We start from the raw sequence: 17,571 nt of genomic DNA, 5'->3' as shown, positions 1-17,571 counted from the left end.
TAACTGTCTATCAACATTCAAGTGGTTCATAGAAGAGTTATGCCTCATACAATCCAGTTTATACAGTATTAACAATATTTAACAATACAAAAACACCCACATTACCTAAATAGTTTATTATACTACAGTATGTTGTAATTACAAATTCTACTGATACATTATTTGAGCTAGTTCATGGAGTATGTTTGGTGTTAATCACAAAGCTGCACAACTGCCTATCTGTGCTCTGCCTACCATGAATATTGAAATCTGATTTTAAGTATTATAAGCCCTCAAACTTACCATTGACCCACCAGGGGCATTCATTATATTGCTTAAACATTATGTAGATATTCATATCAATTGAAAGACAGTTTCATTTTCTTTTTGATTCAGTAATAAACGATTAAGAAATTAATTACTGTAAAATGTGTAGGAACTACACAGCACAAGGAAAATAAAATCATGAAGGCATCTAGTAACAGTACCATATTACGAAGATTATTTTAAAATATTTAAAATAAGTTCGTTAATAATCATTATTTGGCTATTTTGTAAGAATCAAGAAAAATTATTTTATTAAGCAATTATATTAAATTCATTTTATGATTGTGAGTTTGAAATAAATCTTAGAAACAGTATTTGAAAAAAAACATTTATTTAAGAAATATTCAAAGTAAATAAATGAACTATAACTATAAAGTAATGATCCCACTGATAAATGAGAAAGTTATTTATATTTTAAACCATTGAGTTTCTAGGGCTCAATAAGTAAATAAATAAATATATATATAAACAGTTTCAGAATAATTTGTTGGACTACAATGTTAAAAACTGTTTAAAAAGTAAAAATTAATTTGCATGAATATCATTAGAAGTTTCATCATTGAATAGATAATCTTTGTAAAAAGTGTACAAAAAAAAAGAAAAAAGAATCAACCCACATTTTACTAACCTTAAACAAGTTCCCAGAGTGCAGAAGCTTTCTAGGTCCAAGTGCATTAGTAATGGAATTAAATATTAGTTGCTGAAAAGTAAAATTTCATATGAAAAACAAGCTAAATGATGAACATTTTCCTTATGAAATAAGCAAACACATGCAAAGGTAACTTTTATCCTCAAATGATAATACAAATATAGAATACCTAAAAAGTAAGATAATATAGTTACACTTATAAATAAAATTTGCTTATCAATCAATACTTTAATCCTAATTAATATATATTATTAATATATTTAAATAAACATTTTCAAAAAACTATTATATACATAATTACAATGATAAAAGGTAAGAATCGAGAAAAAACATGACTAATAATATTCTGCAGTAATTCAGAGCTTAGCACACTTGTTAAAATACTAGTATATTATATAGGGTCTTGTTCATATTTTGGTTTTCACTTTGAAAATATAATAGTAATGTTATTATTTTCCCATTCTCCATGTTTATGACTTTATATTGATACAATTTATTAGTGAAATAATCTTTTTCTAATTAAGCTTTTGCCCATGATTTAGTGGAATAAGTTTTTGATTTTGTTAGATGCCTTATTTTCACCTTTCAGGGAGTTAGGGTTAAAGCCTTTAAATTTCATGTTATGAAAAATGCTTCAAATTGGAAACATTGAATAAATTAAACAAGTAGGTCAGTAGATAAAACAGTATGTTTATATAAAACAACCATTTGGTAAATTTCAATGATGTTTGTTGATAGGGTATTGTTATTTTATTTAGCTAGAGAAATCCTAGCCACTTCAGTTCAATTCCAATACAGTGATCTCATATCAGCATAGCCTCCTTTACAAAACTTGAAAACTATTGTTTCAAGTTTAACAAAATTCATCTAGAAAAATATTCTTTTAAATACTTAGGAACATTGAATGAAAGGATGAAAACATTCAAATAGGCCACAGAAACTTATTTTAGCTTAGGATACATTTTTATAAAATTCAATTATTACATAAAAACTGAAAAAAGAAGATTAATCTTTTCAGTGTCATGTTTTTTTTGGAAATGAACTAAGAAAAAGTCAGTTTTTTTTATTTTGCTTTTTGATAGCCTATACTTATATATTAGTGAAACAAAAGTTCTTTTTACCATTTGCACATATTCCTGCACAAAATATACTCGATAAATACATGTTACATATCTGAGTTTATGTGTGATATGTATCGTTTCAATGAAATTGCAGTACAGAATAGGAATGCTTTTCTCCAGTTTTTAAATTGCATGATTCAGAATAAATGTGATAGAGGTCAGCACAAATAGCAATTCTAGTGCAATCTAGTGAACACTGACAGTCGTAATACATGATAACGTGCAAATAATTAAGAGTGCAGTGAGAAATGGTTTGCCTGAATTAATTCAGGTAAATATTTTTAGAAACGTGGAGGACTTTTGGGTTATTTAGGGCAAAATCACAAAAGGGGTTAAAAAAAGCCAGGGAAACATAATTTCAACACCGCACTTCACTTTGTGATTTGTTTTATTGACCACTTAATATTTCTTTCTGTAATTGATTTACAATATCTGATATTTTGAGTGTAATCACTTGGAGAAGTTTTAATTTTCTCTTACATTAACACAGTGGCTTTACACTTTAGATACAATGTCTAATGCACTTTAAATAAGTATTATCATACTAGGTTTTTTTGTAATACTATCAAAAAAAAAAAGGATTTTTAAATATGTTTATCTTTTTAGGTCTTTGTCACTGGAACACAAAAGAACAATTCATGTGCAGTTTTTTGTTAACACTTCACAGCCACTCAAATTTAAGTCTATGTTATTCAGAAAACAATGGGGTAAACCCATTTTATTATCAGTTATCTTGTTACAATTCTTCCCATTATTTTATCTGAAACTGGGCTGTGATTACATAGATGCATTATTATAACTTATTGAAAGGCTTAATAGTCAAGAAAAGATGTAAGTCAACAAAAAACACAAATATAAAAGTTTAGTACATGGATGACCACACCTATTATCACAGATAATCTAGCAGTCTTAAGAAATGTACTTTTGATTGCTACTGGAAAAAGATACTCTTAAGACAAAAATAATGTGGCTGTTTTCTAACACTACTTTGTTGGTTTAATTTGTTTTTCAAAAGCAAACAATTCTTTACCTCCAAGCTTATTTAACAAACTAGCACTATCAAAACTGTCACAGATAAAGGGCACTCTCATTCAGATTTATTTTGCTATTAAGTGGATATTAAAAGACCGTTTCATAGTCCTTGAAAAGCATAGTGAAAATATTTAGGTTAATGTAACCACTTTCTTTTCAAACTTTTATTCATAAATTTCAGTGTAAAATTCCAGATCTTTCAGACCTGCACATGCACACATAACTCAATTGTAACTTACTGATAGACATTTACATGTTTATTTTAAAAGAGTGTTGGATCTAACCTAATATTAAATATAATATGTCAAATTATTTATCATAAAAAGAAACAGAGTGAAAGGGCAACATCTTGGTAAAATTCACCAATAACTGGCTTATCTAAGCAGGATGATTTTCCTTGGCACTTCCATTATTATTTTTTTAATCACTTTTTAAATTTCCTGGATTTTTCAGGCTTATTGCCACACTGTATGATTTGATAGAAAAACAAAGTATGTACATAAAAGTCAAAAGCAAAGAGTTCTATAATATTCTGTTGCTACTGTCCTCTAATAGCATCTATAGCTAAGGGATATGCTGAATATTTCCAATACACTAATTAAACTAAATGTAGAGTCCAGGTATTGGCAGAGATATACATACATGTAGAGATACATATGTTATATACATGTAACAAAAAGACATTAATGGACATCAATTTTAACACTGTAAAGAACGTGTATATACTCACTTCAGGAAGACCATCACAATGGACATGTTTTTGGATCCATTCCAATCGATCAGAGTTTTCTTTTTCTCTGACTCCTTCATTTACTTGACTACACAAGCGTTCTGCTGACATTAGAGCTTCCTCAAGATGAACTATGTCAGGATGATCCTTGGGTGTGTGATCAATTATCTACATAAAGTATATTTATTTTTTACCTGGTTTATTCCTCTAGTTACAAAACAATTTCCATAAAAATACCATCACCTATCACACACTTTCAGCTAGAGAGAACAGCTGCACATTTTTTCATTTTCCCAATGTTCACAGACATCTGTAGACATTGCTGATTTTCATTGTAGTTGTTTATTTGTACAGAGTTTTGATCTCTCATGTGATCACTATGAAGTGCCATAATGTAACATAACTTATTTTTGTATTTTAAATAATAATTTACCAATAAACAGTTAATTGTTCTATAGACTTTCTACTAATGTTTAAAGGCAGTGTTATAGTTCTTTCTTTGTGTGTATGTATGTATGTATACAGAGTTTGATTAGGTTGAAAATAACCTGAGGATGATAATTAAAAATATACAGAAGAAAGCTTGGGTGTTTGGTATTAGTAGGTTTGTTAGATTCAATTAGTAAGACTTCTCTAATTATTCTGCTTTGCATGCTTTTTAACTCTTATATCTGCAAATAATGTAGCATGAATTTCCATTTGTATTTGTGAATTGCAGAGGATCTGACATGTTGACTTAATCCAGGTGTTGTGCTAAATTCATTGTGTGATTCTTTCTCAAATCAATGGATAATCAATTTACTATTTATAACTGTAACATGCAACCACAATAAATTCTTTGACAAAACCTTTGCTTTAACCATTGTGACAACATACTACCATTTATAATATATCCCATACTGCTCACACAGTTATCAACGGTTGGATTTCTGTCTGGACATACTACTATTTGTAACATGTCCTACACAGCTCATAAAGCTTGAACACTTGGCTTTCTGGTAAAACATACTACCATTTGTAGATGTCCAATACTGTTCATATAACTTTCAGTAGTTGGCTTTCTGTTTGGAATACAATCATTTGTAACATGTCCCATACTATTCATAAAGCTTTAAACATTTGGCTTTCTGTTTGCACAGTCTTCCATTTCTAACACATCCTATAATTCTCATACAGTTTACAACAGTTGACTTTTAGTTTGGTTATGCTTTTTGAGAGAAGCTTGTGAACACAAATGTTGTGTCACTTTTCTAGAACTAAATCCTGTTGAATTATCTAGTTTACATTTCCAACAGCAATTCCTACTTAAACTTCAGTGGACCACTGTACAGTTAATTTACTACTAATAACAAGCTTTATTTTAACTTTCTTCACTTCTTTATTATGTAACTTATAACTGATTATGGAACATTCTATTTTATTTCCTGTTATAATCTCCCATTTTACCAATATTGTTCAACACTGCAGATATCCATTTTTTAAAATCAAAACACTAAAATTTTATGCCTTGCATGCTTTTATAATAATGGAGTTGGAAAACAGTGTAATGTAATCTTCCTACAAATAGTGAATTTTAGTCACATGTACTTTCTCATTACCAAATTTGTGCAGTCACAGGCCACAAAGATAGCCAAGGACAAAATACTTGGATAAGTGAATTATGAACAACCATCCATACTATGTTCTCAAGAATATTCAAATATTATAATTTACCTAAACTCAAAATGTGTTTCTGGTAGATACTTACCTTTTCTCATACAATAGTTTTTATCCTTCACTAATGCCCTTTATATGCAACATTTCTTGCTCACCACTAACCTTGGTACTCCCACCTACCCCACATTTCTTTTAACATGGTACAGCTGTGCTATAGTATGCAAATTTGAATGCTACAGCTCTCCACCAATAGAAGTGCAACACACCCTCCTGATACAGCTAGCTCCCTCTATACTGTCAAACCAAATATTCATTTTGAGATTAGGCAAAAAAGAAGCACTATAGGTAGGGATGAAGGATGGGAAGTGTGAGAGGAGGTATCTATCAGAATATATATTTTCAGTTCATGAAAATTATAACTTCCGATATGATACCTTAACTTTGCACAAATAATAGCTAGAATCCCACACTGAACTGGTGAAGGGACCAGTGCAAGATTTACCTGGATAAGCACCCTTCAGAAAGTGTCCAAAGAGAGCTTATGTAGTGTTGACATCTTTCTGTAGAGGAACACACCCACGGGAGAACCACACCACATCTGAACCAGGTATATACTTCGCTCATTGTCAAAATACATGCCACTAAAGCAGGTAGAAATGAAGTAAATCCAATAGTCGATTGGACCATAATTGGTGAGTCAACTCTAGTCCAAGTGGCATCGGGTATTTATTGTCTGGTCTGTTGTAGGAGGAGGGTCACTACTGGTTTCATCTCAAAACAAGGAAGCAAATGAGAAAAATATCTTCTATCCTGCTATCCCAGTCAGGGCTCATGTGTGCAGACCCAGTACACAACCAAAACCAGGCCACCTATGAAACTGACATCCATACAAGGGTGTCATGGTAGGTCACATAAATCCAAAACCAAGTGGCATGGGGAATTCATAATCCATTCCACAAAAGGATGAGGGTTCCATACAACCCACATGTGTGAAGACTTATGTTGGCTGGTCCAGCTCTAATCCAACCACATACTACCTGAGAACCAACATCCAGGCAGCAGTAGGATGAGGGGTCCCAGCTGGATGGGTGTGAAATGTATTTTGATGGATCAGTCCATAACAATGTGGAATAGAGTATATTTTTCATCTGATCCATGGTAAGAGGAGCATTCACACCACCTACACTGATAGAACACCACCACCCTACTCTCAACTGAATGGGATTGAGCACACTTAGAAGGATGCCTCCATGGTCCATCACCCCAGCAACTAAGAGGTGGTAAGTGGCAAAGACTCTCATACTCCATTCAAAGAGGGAGAAATAATGCTGTGGGGATTCTGGAGGAACACAACACTGAAGAAAGATTTTTAAAAGCAGGCAAGTCCCAATTTATTCAGCCAGGATTGAAGGGATGGGCCGCTATACCCCAACACTACTCATTGCTTTACTCATGATAGTCCATGAGTTGGTACAGTTTGGGATGGCCATAGTCATGATGCAAAACACCGCGAAGATAAGCTTACTAGTGGTCTTATGAAACATCCTATCTCAACAGTGGGCATTATAGAACCAGAGAGGCCATACAGTACAGATTTATGGATTAGTATATCTGGACAGGTACCACTCCTCACAGAGGAGGATCCAACATGTAAGTTGGGGAATAAAGAAACAGTTGTACCAAAGTGTGGAGAATTGCAACAGGCAAGATTCAGTAACCAGATGAAGAGGAGATGGCCATATGATGAAGGTAGTGAGAGATGAATGTGTTGGATGTGGTCCACATGCCAACCCAAATTATTTCCTCCAAAGGATGATGGGAAATGGTCAACCAGAGAAAGGGAGAGATGACAGATTCGATGAGACATTGGGAATTGGAAGACAAGGAAGAATATGCCAATCTGATAGGTTGGCAAATGCATCTCATACAGTGGTAGAGAAAATATCACAGTGATAAGAAGGGTTACAATTGATAAACAAACAGGAATGGGAACCAAGGAAATGAGCTCTGTAGGCATTATAGCATCAGAGAGCACAAACAGGACATAGAAGACATTCCAGATTGGATCAGGAATATAAATGGGAAATGGAAGTTATGGAAATAGGAGTGAATGTGATTTCACCATCTCGAGATGGCAACATCTTGGGAAAAACTGTGATCCAGATACAGGAAAACATAGGTATGGTGATAAAGGACATGTGATATGTCAAGGGCAAAAACATCTGACCAACAACATCCACAGGTAAAAAGGTGGCCAAAGATTTGAAATAAGGTTGGGGATTGGCATGGTGAACAACATAAGGGTCTCAATCAAGCAGGGATGAAGGACAAGGAGAATGAAGGAGACAAAAAGAATGAAACAAAAGGGAGAGGACCAGAGAGAAAAAAACATTCAACAATAATCGGAAACAGAAGGTATTGGACAAGTCTGCTCTATAGCTGGCAATGGTAGACATGAAAAAACAATGGTTGAACAGCCAAGTAAAAAATTCAGACACATTAAGAACAGTAGGATTGGAAGGAAGGTAACCATGGCACAGAGATCAATGGCATAAAACATGTCATTTTCTCTCATATACCAATAAGGAGGATGGGTAGATTGAATGGGAAAGAATGGAAGTAGCCCATGTGGAAAGTCTGGACAAATACCACGTATGATGTCAGAGTGTGGCGACGTTGGGATGATACCCTGGCAACTGAGATTTTTGTAGGAAGGAAGGGGATAGCAGAAGTGGTAAAGGAGGTGCTGACAGAAGAAGGGTTAGAACCAGAAACCAAGGTTGAGCAGGTCAAAAAGGTGTGACAGGAAAGACCTGACACAGAGTGGACTGGATAATGGATAAAATTCAGAGAAGGAAATGGACAGGTGGAAAGGCATACAGGAGAAGGTAGGATGACCAATCTTGACTGAAGGGGTCCACCACCAAAGCCAAAGGATGTGGGACCTGGGACCAAAAACAGGGTAGCTTGGCACTGAGATGGGTGGCAAATGTATCCAGCAGAGGAATACCCCACTGTTTGCACAACCACCAAAGCACCTGTGGATCGAGGAACCACTCCTTGGGGAGAACATTGTTGGGATGAGAAAATTAATCCACACTAAGATTCAGAGCGTCCAGAACATGACACACCAATAGACATATAAAAGACAAAGTCAAACTGTCAAAATGGATCACGACTGCTTTGCCTCGTATTAAAGGCAGGAAATGACACAGAACCCAACGAATGGCAAGAAGCTCTAGCATATTGACATGCATACCCTATTCGACCAAAGACCCACAATTTCCTGTGTATGTAGAAACATTATTCAACTCATCAGAGAAGTGTCCATAAAAGATACAATTCCGGACAAGGAGGGGAAGGGGAACACCTATTGTGGTGTTGGCTCTGTTGAGCCACCAGGCCCTGATCACCCAATAGAATTTGTAGGGTGTGGACACCAGACCAAATGGCAAAGCATGGAATTGATAAACTCGGCCTTTGTGGACAAAGATGGTGTTGGGGAAATAGGGATGTGAAAGGAGGAAATAGGTCTTAAGGGAAAGATGGTACAAGGAACACATTGCAATGGGTTCAAAGGGAGAACTAGACAAGCCATCAAGGACAACACTGAGACCCCAATCTGTCAGAACAAAGGGACATGTCAGATGGACCAAACAAAAGGAATGAAAAAGGAAGGAAATAACCAGGGACAAGAAGGTTTACCAGAAGTGGGAGAATGGAAGGTGTTTCATAGGGCAGCTCTATAATGTCATCCTTTGTCATCCAAATACCCAATGTAAACACCTACCAAAGTGTGAGGAAAGGTGATAAAACAGTTGAGATGGGACAGATCTATAACAAGATGTCAGTCCCTGGTCTTCTCGGAAACAACAAACACCCTGGAATAGAATCTTTAAGAAGGATGACTTACAGGTTCTATAGCATCCTTGAGAAGAAGAGTCTGAACCACTTGGGGGAGAGGCTAGGAAGAAATAGGATGCCAAGGAGGGGGAAAGAGATGGGATGTGGGGATAAGGGAGGGTGGTTGAGAAATTGAAGTGTAAGACCTTCTGACAAAACCTGAAGCACCCAAGAATCCCATGTGAAATTGTTCAATAGACACACAAATTTGGCAAACCATGCTCCAACCTTGTTAGAACCTATGGGATAGTCTCTGGTACTGTTGATAGCAAGGAGCTCAGTGATGAGTAATCTGGTGGTTAGCCACTGAGACTTGGAACAGAGGAACAGGCAAAGGCTGTGATAGGCGAGACACTAAGAACGTAAGGGAGGAGTGATGATGAGCAGCCTCCATCCTGAACTCCAAAGAGTCAGAAAGATATCCAAAAACTGTTCTATGTAAAAACAGGGCCATACGGAGGTCATGTATGAACATGTTAGTTAACAGCTCATCCCTACCCAAGAGATCCCAACAACAGAGGAGCCATGTTTGAAGGGAAAAGGCCAACGAAGACAAATCCTTCAATTTGGAATACATAAAGGAGCGAGTATCCTCCAACAGGGGGAGTGGTGGATAGCCTTGAACAGGAGATGGATGGAGGAGAGGTATTTTAGGGAGGTGGAGAGGGACAAATGGAGGTGGGAAAATTGGGCTTGGGTAAACCTCACAGAAGTATCAGGGTCAGAACTCCACACCTGGATCAAAGACTCTAAGGTTTGAGAGTTGAGAAATGGAAAATCTAAATGATGGTATGCCAAAGCATAATTATTTAAGGTATGAAGAAGATGAGGCATGCTGACCTCAGAATGTAAATGAACCAACAACTGGTCAGAAGATACCCAAATATCTGGGGAGGGAGGGGAAAACAGGAAGTCAGAGGAAGAATGTAAAAGGGAAAGAGAGGAGTCATGTGACAGACAAAAGGCAACATACCTGTGACATCATATCCAGAAAGGTTGAAAACAGGCTGGGGGCATCCACAGGGAAAAGACAGAATTGCACAACAAAGGAAGGAGGTGGAAAGAGTCTACATAACTCTTCAATTTCTTGTCCAGGTTCGCTAGGAAAAGGACTATCTGGTCTAGGATTAGGAGACACCACAGGATGCATAATGGACTCCAATCCACAATGAACTGAAACTGAGACCTTCTCAGCCAAAATTGTGGAACCTGATGCCTGAGCAACTGCAGATTGAGGTGCAGTAGTTGTGTTAACTACTGTGGTAGTAGCAGTGATTCGGAATTCATAATTCAACTGAGAGTGAATAACAAAATTAACAACTGACAGTAACTGAAAGTTAACTAGAAAAAACAAATTGAAAAATCATAAATAATAAGCAAAATTTAAATATATCTTTAGGCTACTGTGCCAAATAAATAAGTAAAGATTGGGTTCTACAGTATAGAGGGAGCTAGCTGTGTCAGGAGGGTGTGTCACACTCCTTTTGGTGGAGGGTTGCCAAGTGCTTGTTTGCATGCTACAACTCAGCTGTACCACGTTAAACATGTGAGGTAGGTGGGAGTGTCAAGGCTAATGACAAACAAAAAATGTGTGCATATAGAGGGCAGCACTGAACAAGAAAGGCTATTATATGAGTGGATGCAAGTTATCATATCGGAACTATCTTTTTCAGTTAAGTCTAAACACTAGACTTCATAATGCCCAAGACAATGACATCAGGGTTCTTCAAAGGAAACTAAATTCAGGCCTACAGTCCATTCACTGTTTGGGAAAAAAACATGGTGACTGAAAGTTGGTGGCTCAGCTTTATTTTCATGATATATATACACAGTGTTATTACTATATTCTAACTGAAATTTGGCAGAGATATAGTTACAGAATTAAAAATAGAGACTTGCTACAGAACACAAATAATATTTGTAATGATGCGAGTAGATGAGAATGCTCAATAGATCTAAACAACAACAATCTTTATCTACATCTATCATCTCGACTTTAGATAAACCACTTCATTGTGCATCCATCACTGAATAATATCTTGTTAATCTTCTTAATCTACAAGAAAGAATATCTGTTCAAGTTTAAGCTTTGTTGATTCCATGAGTATGGTCAGTATGTTGTCAGCAGTGTTCTGACACAGTCAAAAAACACTGTTCAGTCCAATGATGTAAACAAGAACAGTGATACAATCTATACTAAACTATCAGAAGTTATTACATGCAAAACATGCAAGGACTTAAAGCACACAACATGGACTGTAATGATTGTTCCCCAACAGGCTTGGCATGTAAGCAAACAAGTGCATTGGTTCAATCCTGAAAATACAGTGATAGAAGTATCACAAACCAATCTGTATATCATGCCAAGTATTTGCACTTTTCTTTATTACTGCACCAGATGATATAAATGGTGTAAGGTATTCTTGGTATGCAGGAAAACAATAACATTTGCTCATGCTAAACATATGGACAGCTCTCATTTATTGTCAAAAGAAGTGTCTGACATATACATATTTTATTGTATTGGTGCATAGGTTAGAATATTGGTACTGACAGATGAATAACAGGCTGGGGAGAGCCTTATTAATCATCAACATTATCTGATTATCTATCAACATTTTAACAGTAAATAGTCATCTCCCTATACAGGATAAGAAGGTATAAAAAGTAAAAGAGAATGATTAAAATCTAGAAAATACCCATGATTTGAAAATAAAGCTTTCTAAAAATGGACAGATGGTATTTGCAGGTCAATTTTGAAGAGTAGATATGTAACATCTGTCAAACATTTAAGGGATGCTTATATAGCTACTAAACATGAATTGCTAGCATCAACAGAATAATGAAGACTTTAGAAATTAGTTTCTTCACATTAGATAGAAATTTAGTAAAAGAAAATGTTTTGTTTGCTGACTATTATCCTTTTTGTTAAAGCCACAATTTGGAATAAGCATCCAATTCATATCATTCAAACTTAAACTCATTTTTAGGAGTAAGCACTTTAGAACCATAAAATCAGTTATCAGAGACCAATATTTATGTTTTTAAGAAGCAATTATTAAGTTTTAAACATACCTTCTTTATAAGGAGTGGGTACTTAGTAATTCGCTGCATAGGCTTCAGAAGGAAACTACTTAATGGCATTCCTTTAGTTCTTGGATCCATAGCACAATGCTACAGTAACATTAACAACATAAACATAAAGGAAATGTACATGATAATTATAATGTTCATATAAAAACACAAAAAGTAATGTACCTCTGCAAATCATCACATTCAATTAAATATTTACATATTTGCTAAATTTATTAGTGGAAAAATATTAATGCATAAATGCCGATGACATTTCAACAAGCAGAAAAGCTGCTGGATAAGGGTCTGGAAAAAAAGGTGAAAAATTGGAATAGTTGGTATGTATTTATTAATAGAAAAACAAAGTTACTTATTTTACTGAATTCAGTTTTAAAAAATATAACTGTCAGTACAATTCTTATATAAATTTGGCATATTTGTAAATTCAGAAAGTACATTATAAGACTTAAAACAAAAGTTATCTTAAAAAATCTTAGAAACCAAAGGACTGCAAACCCATAAAGCCAGTTATTTAATATTATATTCTCAGAATTCAAAATACTTTCAAGAACATCTTACAAACTGAATACTAATAAAATGAGCATTGTTTTAATAATCATCCTAAAATTCAACATGAATGAAAAAAAAATATATATATATATATCATTCTAGTTACTATCTTTAAATTTAACATTAATAAACAGAATTTCGTAATCACCTGTAAATTTAATATGATGAAAAGCTTGACATTTTAGTTACTATCATTAAAGTTAACAATTAAAAAAAATCATACCATTTTAGAAACATCCATCAAACTTAACATAAATGAAAACTTTTGTAGTTTGGTTACCATCTTAAATTCAATATAAATGAAAAATTCCTCACTTTGGTGACATTCTTAAACTCTGGCACACACTCTGTCTTCTGCTGAATAATGGCAGCTGCATTCAACTGACAGCTACAAAATCTCACGTAGGGTTTAAAGTGAGGAAGCTGGAGAAAGATGAAATAAAAACTAAAGCAATCAATGATAATTTATATAGAAATTTAAATTACAAAACTGTATTCTACCATTTCATACAGTCTAGCAGCTACAGAACAAATATTTATAATCATACAATCAGCAATTTACACTTTTAACGATTATTATTGTTATGTTCCTGCTTGTATAATTCAAAAATCACAGCAACAAATCAAGCATGGAATACCTGGATCAAAAAAAATGGCAGGTTTGTAAAATGTGGAGTGTAGGCTGTGACCAAGTTAAAGTTATTTTTCAAAAATAATACAATTTTATTCTTTCAATAGAGAAACTTCAACTACTATTGCCTAAGGTGCATCAGTCTGCCACCGTAAAGAACTGTACTCTTGAAAGTTTATATGTTATAAAGTAAAAGATATTCTGTCAACAGTTGTTTTGCAGTAGTACCAAATCTAAACAAACATAAAATAAGATCACTTTATGCTAAATTCCAATATCTGTGTTAGTCCAAATTCTAAAACTTTAACTAGACAAAAAATTAATCCTAAAAACTGACTTGACAGCGTGTGAGCTGAAAAGATAAAGTCTGGTTGCATTTTCCTAAGTTTTTAGTACTTTATTATTAGTTTCAAACTATTTCAGTCCCTGACTGGCTCCAACAGATGCATCTTCTAAAGTTATAACACACATAAACAAGTTTATCAGATATCACTAATGATAAACATGTGAGGTGTAAATTAATGAATATATTGGAACCAAGAAAAAAGGAAAATAAAACTCTCAAAATATGTTATTCATTGCTCAGTTGATTTTATTATTAGCTGAGTAGTATGACACTGGCTCTCTGATCAGTTAAAACAGCACATCTAACAACATAAAAGTGTTTCATTATCACATGTACTTTGGTTGACATAGCACATTAATGAAAAAATAAAATTTGACGATGCACATGTGAAAGATTGGGAATGAATGTCAGCTGGCCCAACACAAAATGACTAATAACTTGAAAAATAAAAAAAGAAGTACATTATTCACCCTTGCAATGGGAAAAACTGGTGTGTGAGCATAATATTTAACATTTCAAATTGAAAGATGCTTCTTAGCATATAGGATACAGAAGAGAGCTATCTGTGTAAGTCCAAATTCTAAAACTTTAACTAGACCAAAAATTAATCCTAAAAACTGATTTGACAGCGTGTGAGCTGAAAAGATAAAGTCTGGTTGCTTTTTCCTATGTTCTTAGTGCTTTATTATCAGTTTCAAACTATTTCAGTCCCTGACTGGCTCCGACAATTATTCAATTATTCACAAATAATTATTCAATTATTCAAAGCTATTCAATTATTTACACAACTTTTAGAAGCTCTCTGTTCCCTGTTTTACTTGTTTAAGATTTCTTCAGATAACTGTAAGTTGAAATATGCTCATTTCATATCTATATGCCAGAAGATTAATTTGGAAATGAAACTCAGTTTTAAAGTTGCTTTGGTTTTTTCTACACTTTTCTCAGTTGATTTTAAGAGGATTTCGACATCTTCCTCCATTCATTTCTTTTTTGGCTTGATGTTTGCAATCTCCTTCATCAAGGATCTTTACTGGAGTAATTTCTTCTGAGCCTCCTTTTCTCTGTGACAGTCTTCCAGGTATGTCTGGTACTTTTGTATAGCACTTGTTGCTTAAAGGAACAACTCTTTGGAGTAATTGATGTTAAGCACACCTCCCAAACTATGAACATGATCTTAACAATATGCTATGACTGCTTAAGAAGGTTTTCCACCATCATTTCTTTGTTCACTGAAAACCCATACTCTGCTGTTGCTTGTCTATGTGACAGTATAAGTAAAAACTTCAGGCTCTCTCAGAGATGTCTGAAATCAGCTTTTTTAGCCAACTTATCATGGACAATGTGTCCAATCTGTCAACCTCGGGTCTGAAGCTACTAAGGGAAGATGAATCTAAAGGAAGCAGAAAGTCATAAAATTGCTAAATTCATTCAGAATTTCATCAGAGATGATTGAGTATAAAAGCACATTATGGTAATATAATAATAAGTTGGCAACAATGACTTGTAACCATGATGAAATGATTTATTTTTTGGGGAACATGCTATGTTTCGACAGAACATTGGTCTGTCAAAGCATGTTGTGCATTCCCCCAAAAATAAATCACTTCATTATGTACATTATGTTTATAAATCGTTGTTTGCCAACTTATTATTTCACCACAGATGGTTTCTGGGATGCTGCTTGCTTCTGTCAATAGCCATGGAGCACAGGTGAGTTTTTGTTGCATGCTTCTATATTTGAGATGAAGACCTGATCAAGGAAGTTCAAATTCCTCACCACAGTGTACTGCAGTTTAGAGATCACTTTTAACAGAAACAATTTTCAGTTCCACCTGAATTCCAAAAGTTGCTTGTCATATGTCTGCAGCTTTTCTTTGAGTTTCACCAGACTTCTTTCTGTTAGAAAGCCAATCTTCAGTCTGGACACATCTATGTGGAATGGTGTATTTTGGGTATCAGTTTTCAGAAGTTTAAATGTAGATAGGCCATTATTTATTTCTTCACATTTGATGAGCCTTTCCATCACTCTCTTGGTCAAAGATGTCATGTCATTGCAAGGAAATGGCAGTATTGGTTTGTCTGTTTGATGAAGTTTCAAGAATGGTGCAACTTTTCTAATAATCATCAAGAAAATATTTAGCTTTACTTTGAAACAAATATCTTTAATAACTGTCTGGACATGCCTATATGATTTGTTGTTTTGCTCTAATGTGTCCAGGCTTTCTGCAATAACAAACTGTTTATCATAGGTATGATCTGAAAGATTCTCTCAGCAAGCCATCTGTGTCTGCAAAAATCCAAGGGAAACGGTATACATCCTGACACAGTTATGAAATATTCACAATGAGTTGGTGAATCTTTAAAGAGCTATTATACAACTGAAAGAGCATGGTCAATTTCCTAAGCTGTTGCTGCACATACAGCTCTAAATTAATTGTACAGTACATGTAAGCTACAGCTTTCCATATTGAGCATTTCTTACTTGTTTGCTTTTAACAATTTCTTGTAACATGGAGTACAGCTTCTAGTTAAAATTAGGTCAATCCACAATATTATTGAAGCCAAAGTACCCATACACTGCTTCATATTTTCACACATCTATTCAGATATATGATGACCTATGAAGTCAGGTATTTTGAATGGACACAATTCTCACTCCAGAATCTGACATGCATCTCTCATTGATTTCCTTACACCTTACTGTTCAAACTCTCATCAAACAGCAACACATATCCTGACTACTGCTTGGCTTTGTTTTTTTAGCTGAGAAAAAGTGAGATACTATCCCAAATGTTGCAAGGTATATCATTTTTCTTTCTCCACAAGTGAATTGTTTAGCCACTGCACTGTTACCAAACATAGACTGAAAAATGCTGCTGACACCTTCACATCAGTTTTATAAATAGTATCTAAAGACTACTTTGATTGCCCAGCAAATGTGTACAGCCAAAGATGGACTTGAACTGACAAATGGTGCTTCCTGATGACATTGGTGTCTAACAGGTGAACTTGTATAAGACTTGTTTATAGTTGATTTTGTTGGTATCAACAAATCACTAATTGTAGGCAATGATTTTTCATGGAGTTCAGGTTGATTCTTGCCTTAAAAGCATAAATGAATTAAAATAAGTTAAGTTCAGTGCTTCAGATTGTAAAAAAATATCATGCACCAGATGAAATAAAATGAGGAGTCATTTTTTAAAACCATGAGTCATAGTCAGGGTCATAAAGTTAGCTATGTTAAAATTGTGAAAGAAATAATTTATTTCAGAGAATGTTTATTTACTCATTTATTTATCAAAATAGAATCTCTAGCATTCTGACCTCACAAGCATTTATGACATACATGGTAAACTACAGAGCAACACATCATCATTTAACCCTATCACCACTGGCATCCTTTACTGTGCATGTCACGTGGTTTTAGTGACTTACCTTCAAAATTTTATTAATCTACATTTTGTTTATGTTATAGCAATTAGTAGAGCATAAAATCTTAGCTAATAATCCATAATTCAACAGTATATAAGTTTTATGTTTTTAATTTTATAAGGC

The 17,571-nt window shown here is 34.3% G+C and overlaps 1 protein-coding gene across 1 annotated transcript in view; it reads right to left on the bottom strand.

Annotated features, from left to right (window-relative positions):
- LOC106461719 (intersectin-1-like) overlaps positions 1 to 17,571 on the bottom strand; it is a gene marked incomplete at its 3' end in the record, with an annotated part of 71,036 nt that overhangs the window by 41,937 nt on the left and 11,528 nt on the right. Inside the window, exons 3-6 of the mRNA XM_022388751.1 lie at positions 13,355 to 13,462; positions 12,473 to 12,571; positions 3,839 to 4,006; positions 935 to 1,006 (exon numbers count right to left, since the gene is read on the bottom strand). Of these exons, the coding sequence (XP_022244459.1) occupies positions 935 to 1,006; positions 3,839 to 4,006; positions 12,473 to 12,571; positions 13,355 to 13,462 (447 nt within the window). The remainder of the gene's footprint in view (positions 1 to 934; positions 1,007 to 3,838; positions 4,007 to 12,472; positions 12,572 to 13,354; positions 13,463 to 17,571) is intronic.

Source organism: Limulus polyphemus, unplaced genomic scaffold (assembly GCF_000517525.1).
Source record: "Limulus polyphemus unplaced genomic scaffold, Limulus_polyphemus-2.1.2 Scaffold1018, whole genome shotgun sequence".
Classification (NCBI taxonomy): Eukaryota; Metazoa; Arthropoda; class Merostomata; order Xiphosura; family Limulidae; genus Limulus; species Limulus polyphemus.
The sequence above is the reverse complement of the archived record's forward strand: the minus strand, read 5'-3'. Positions and strand labels throughout refer to the sequence as shown.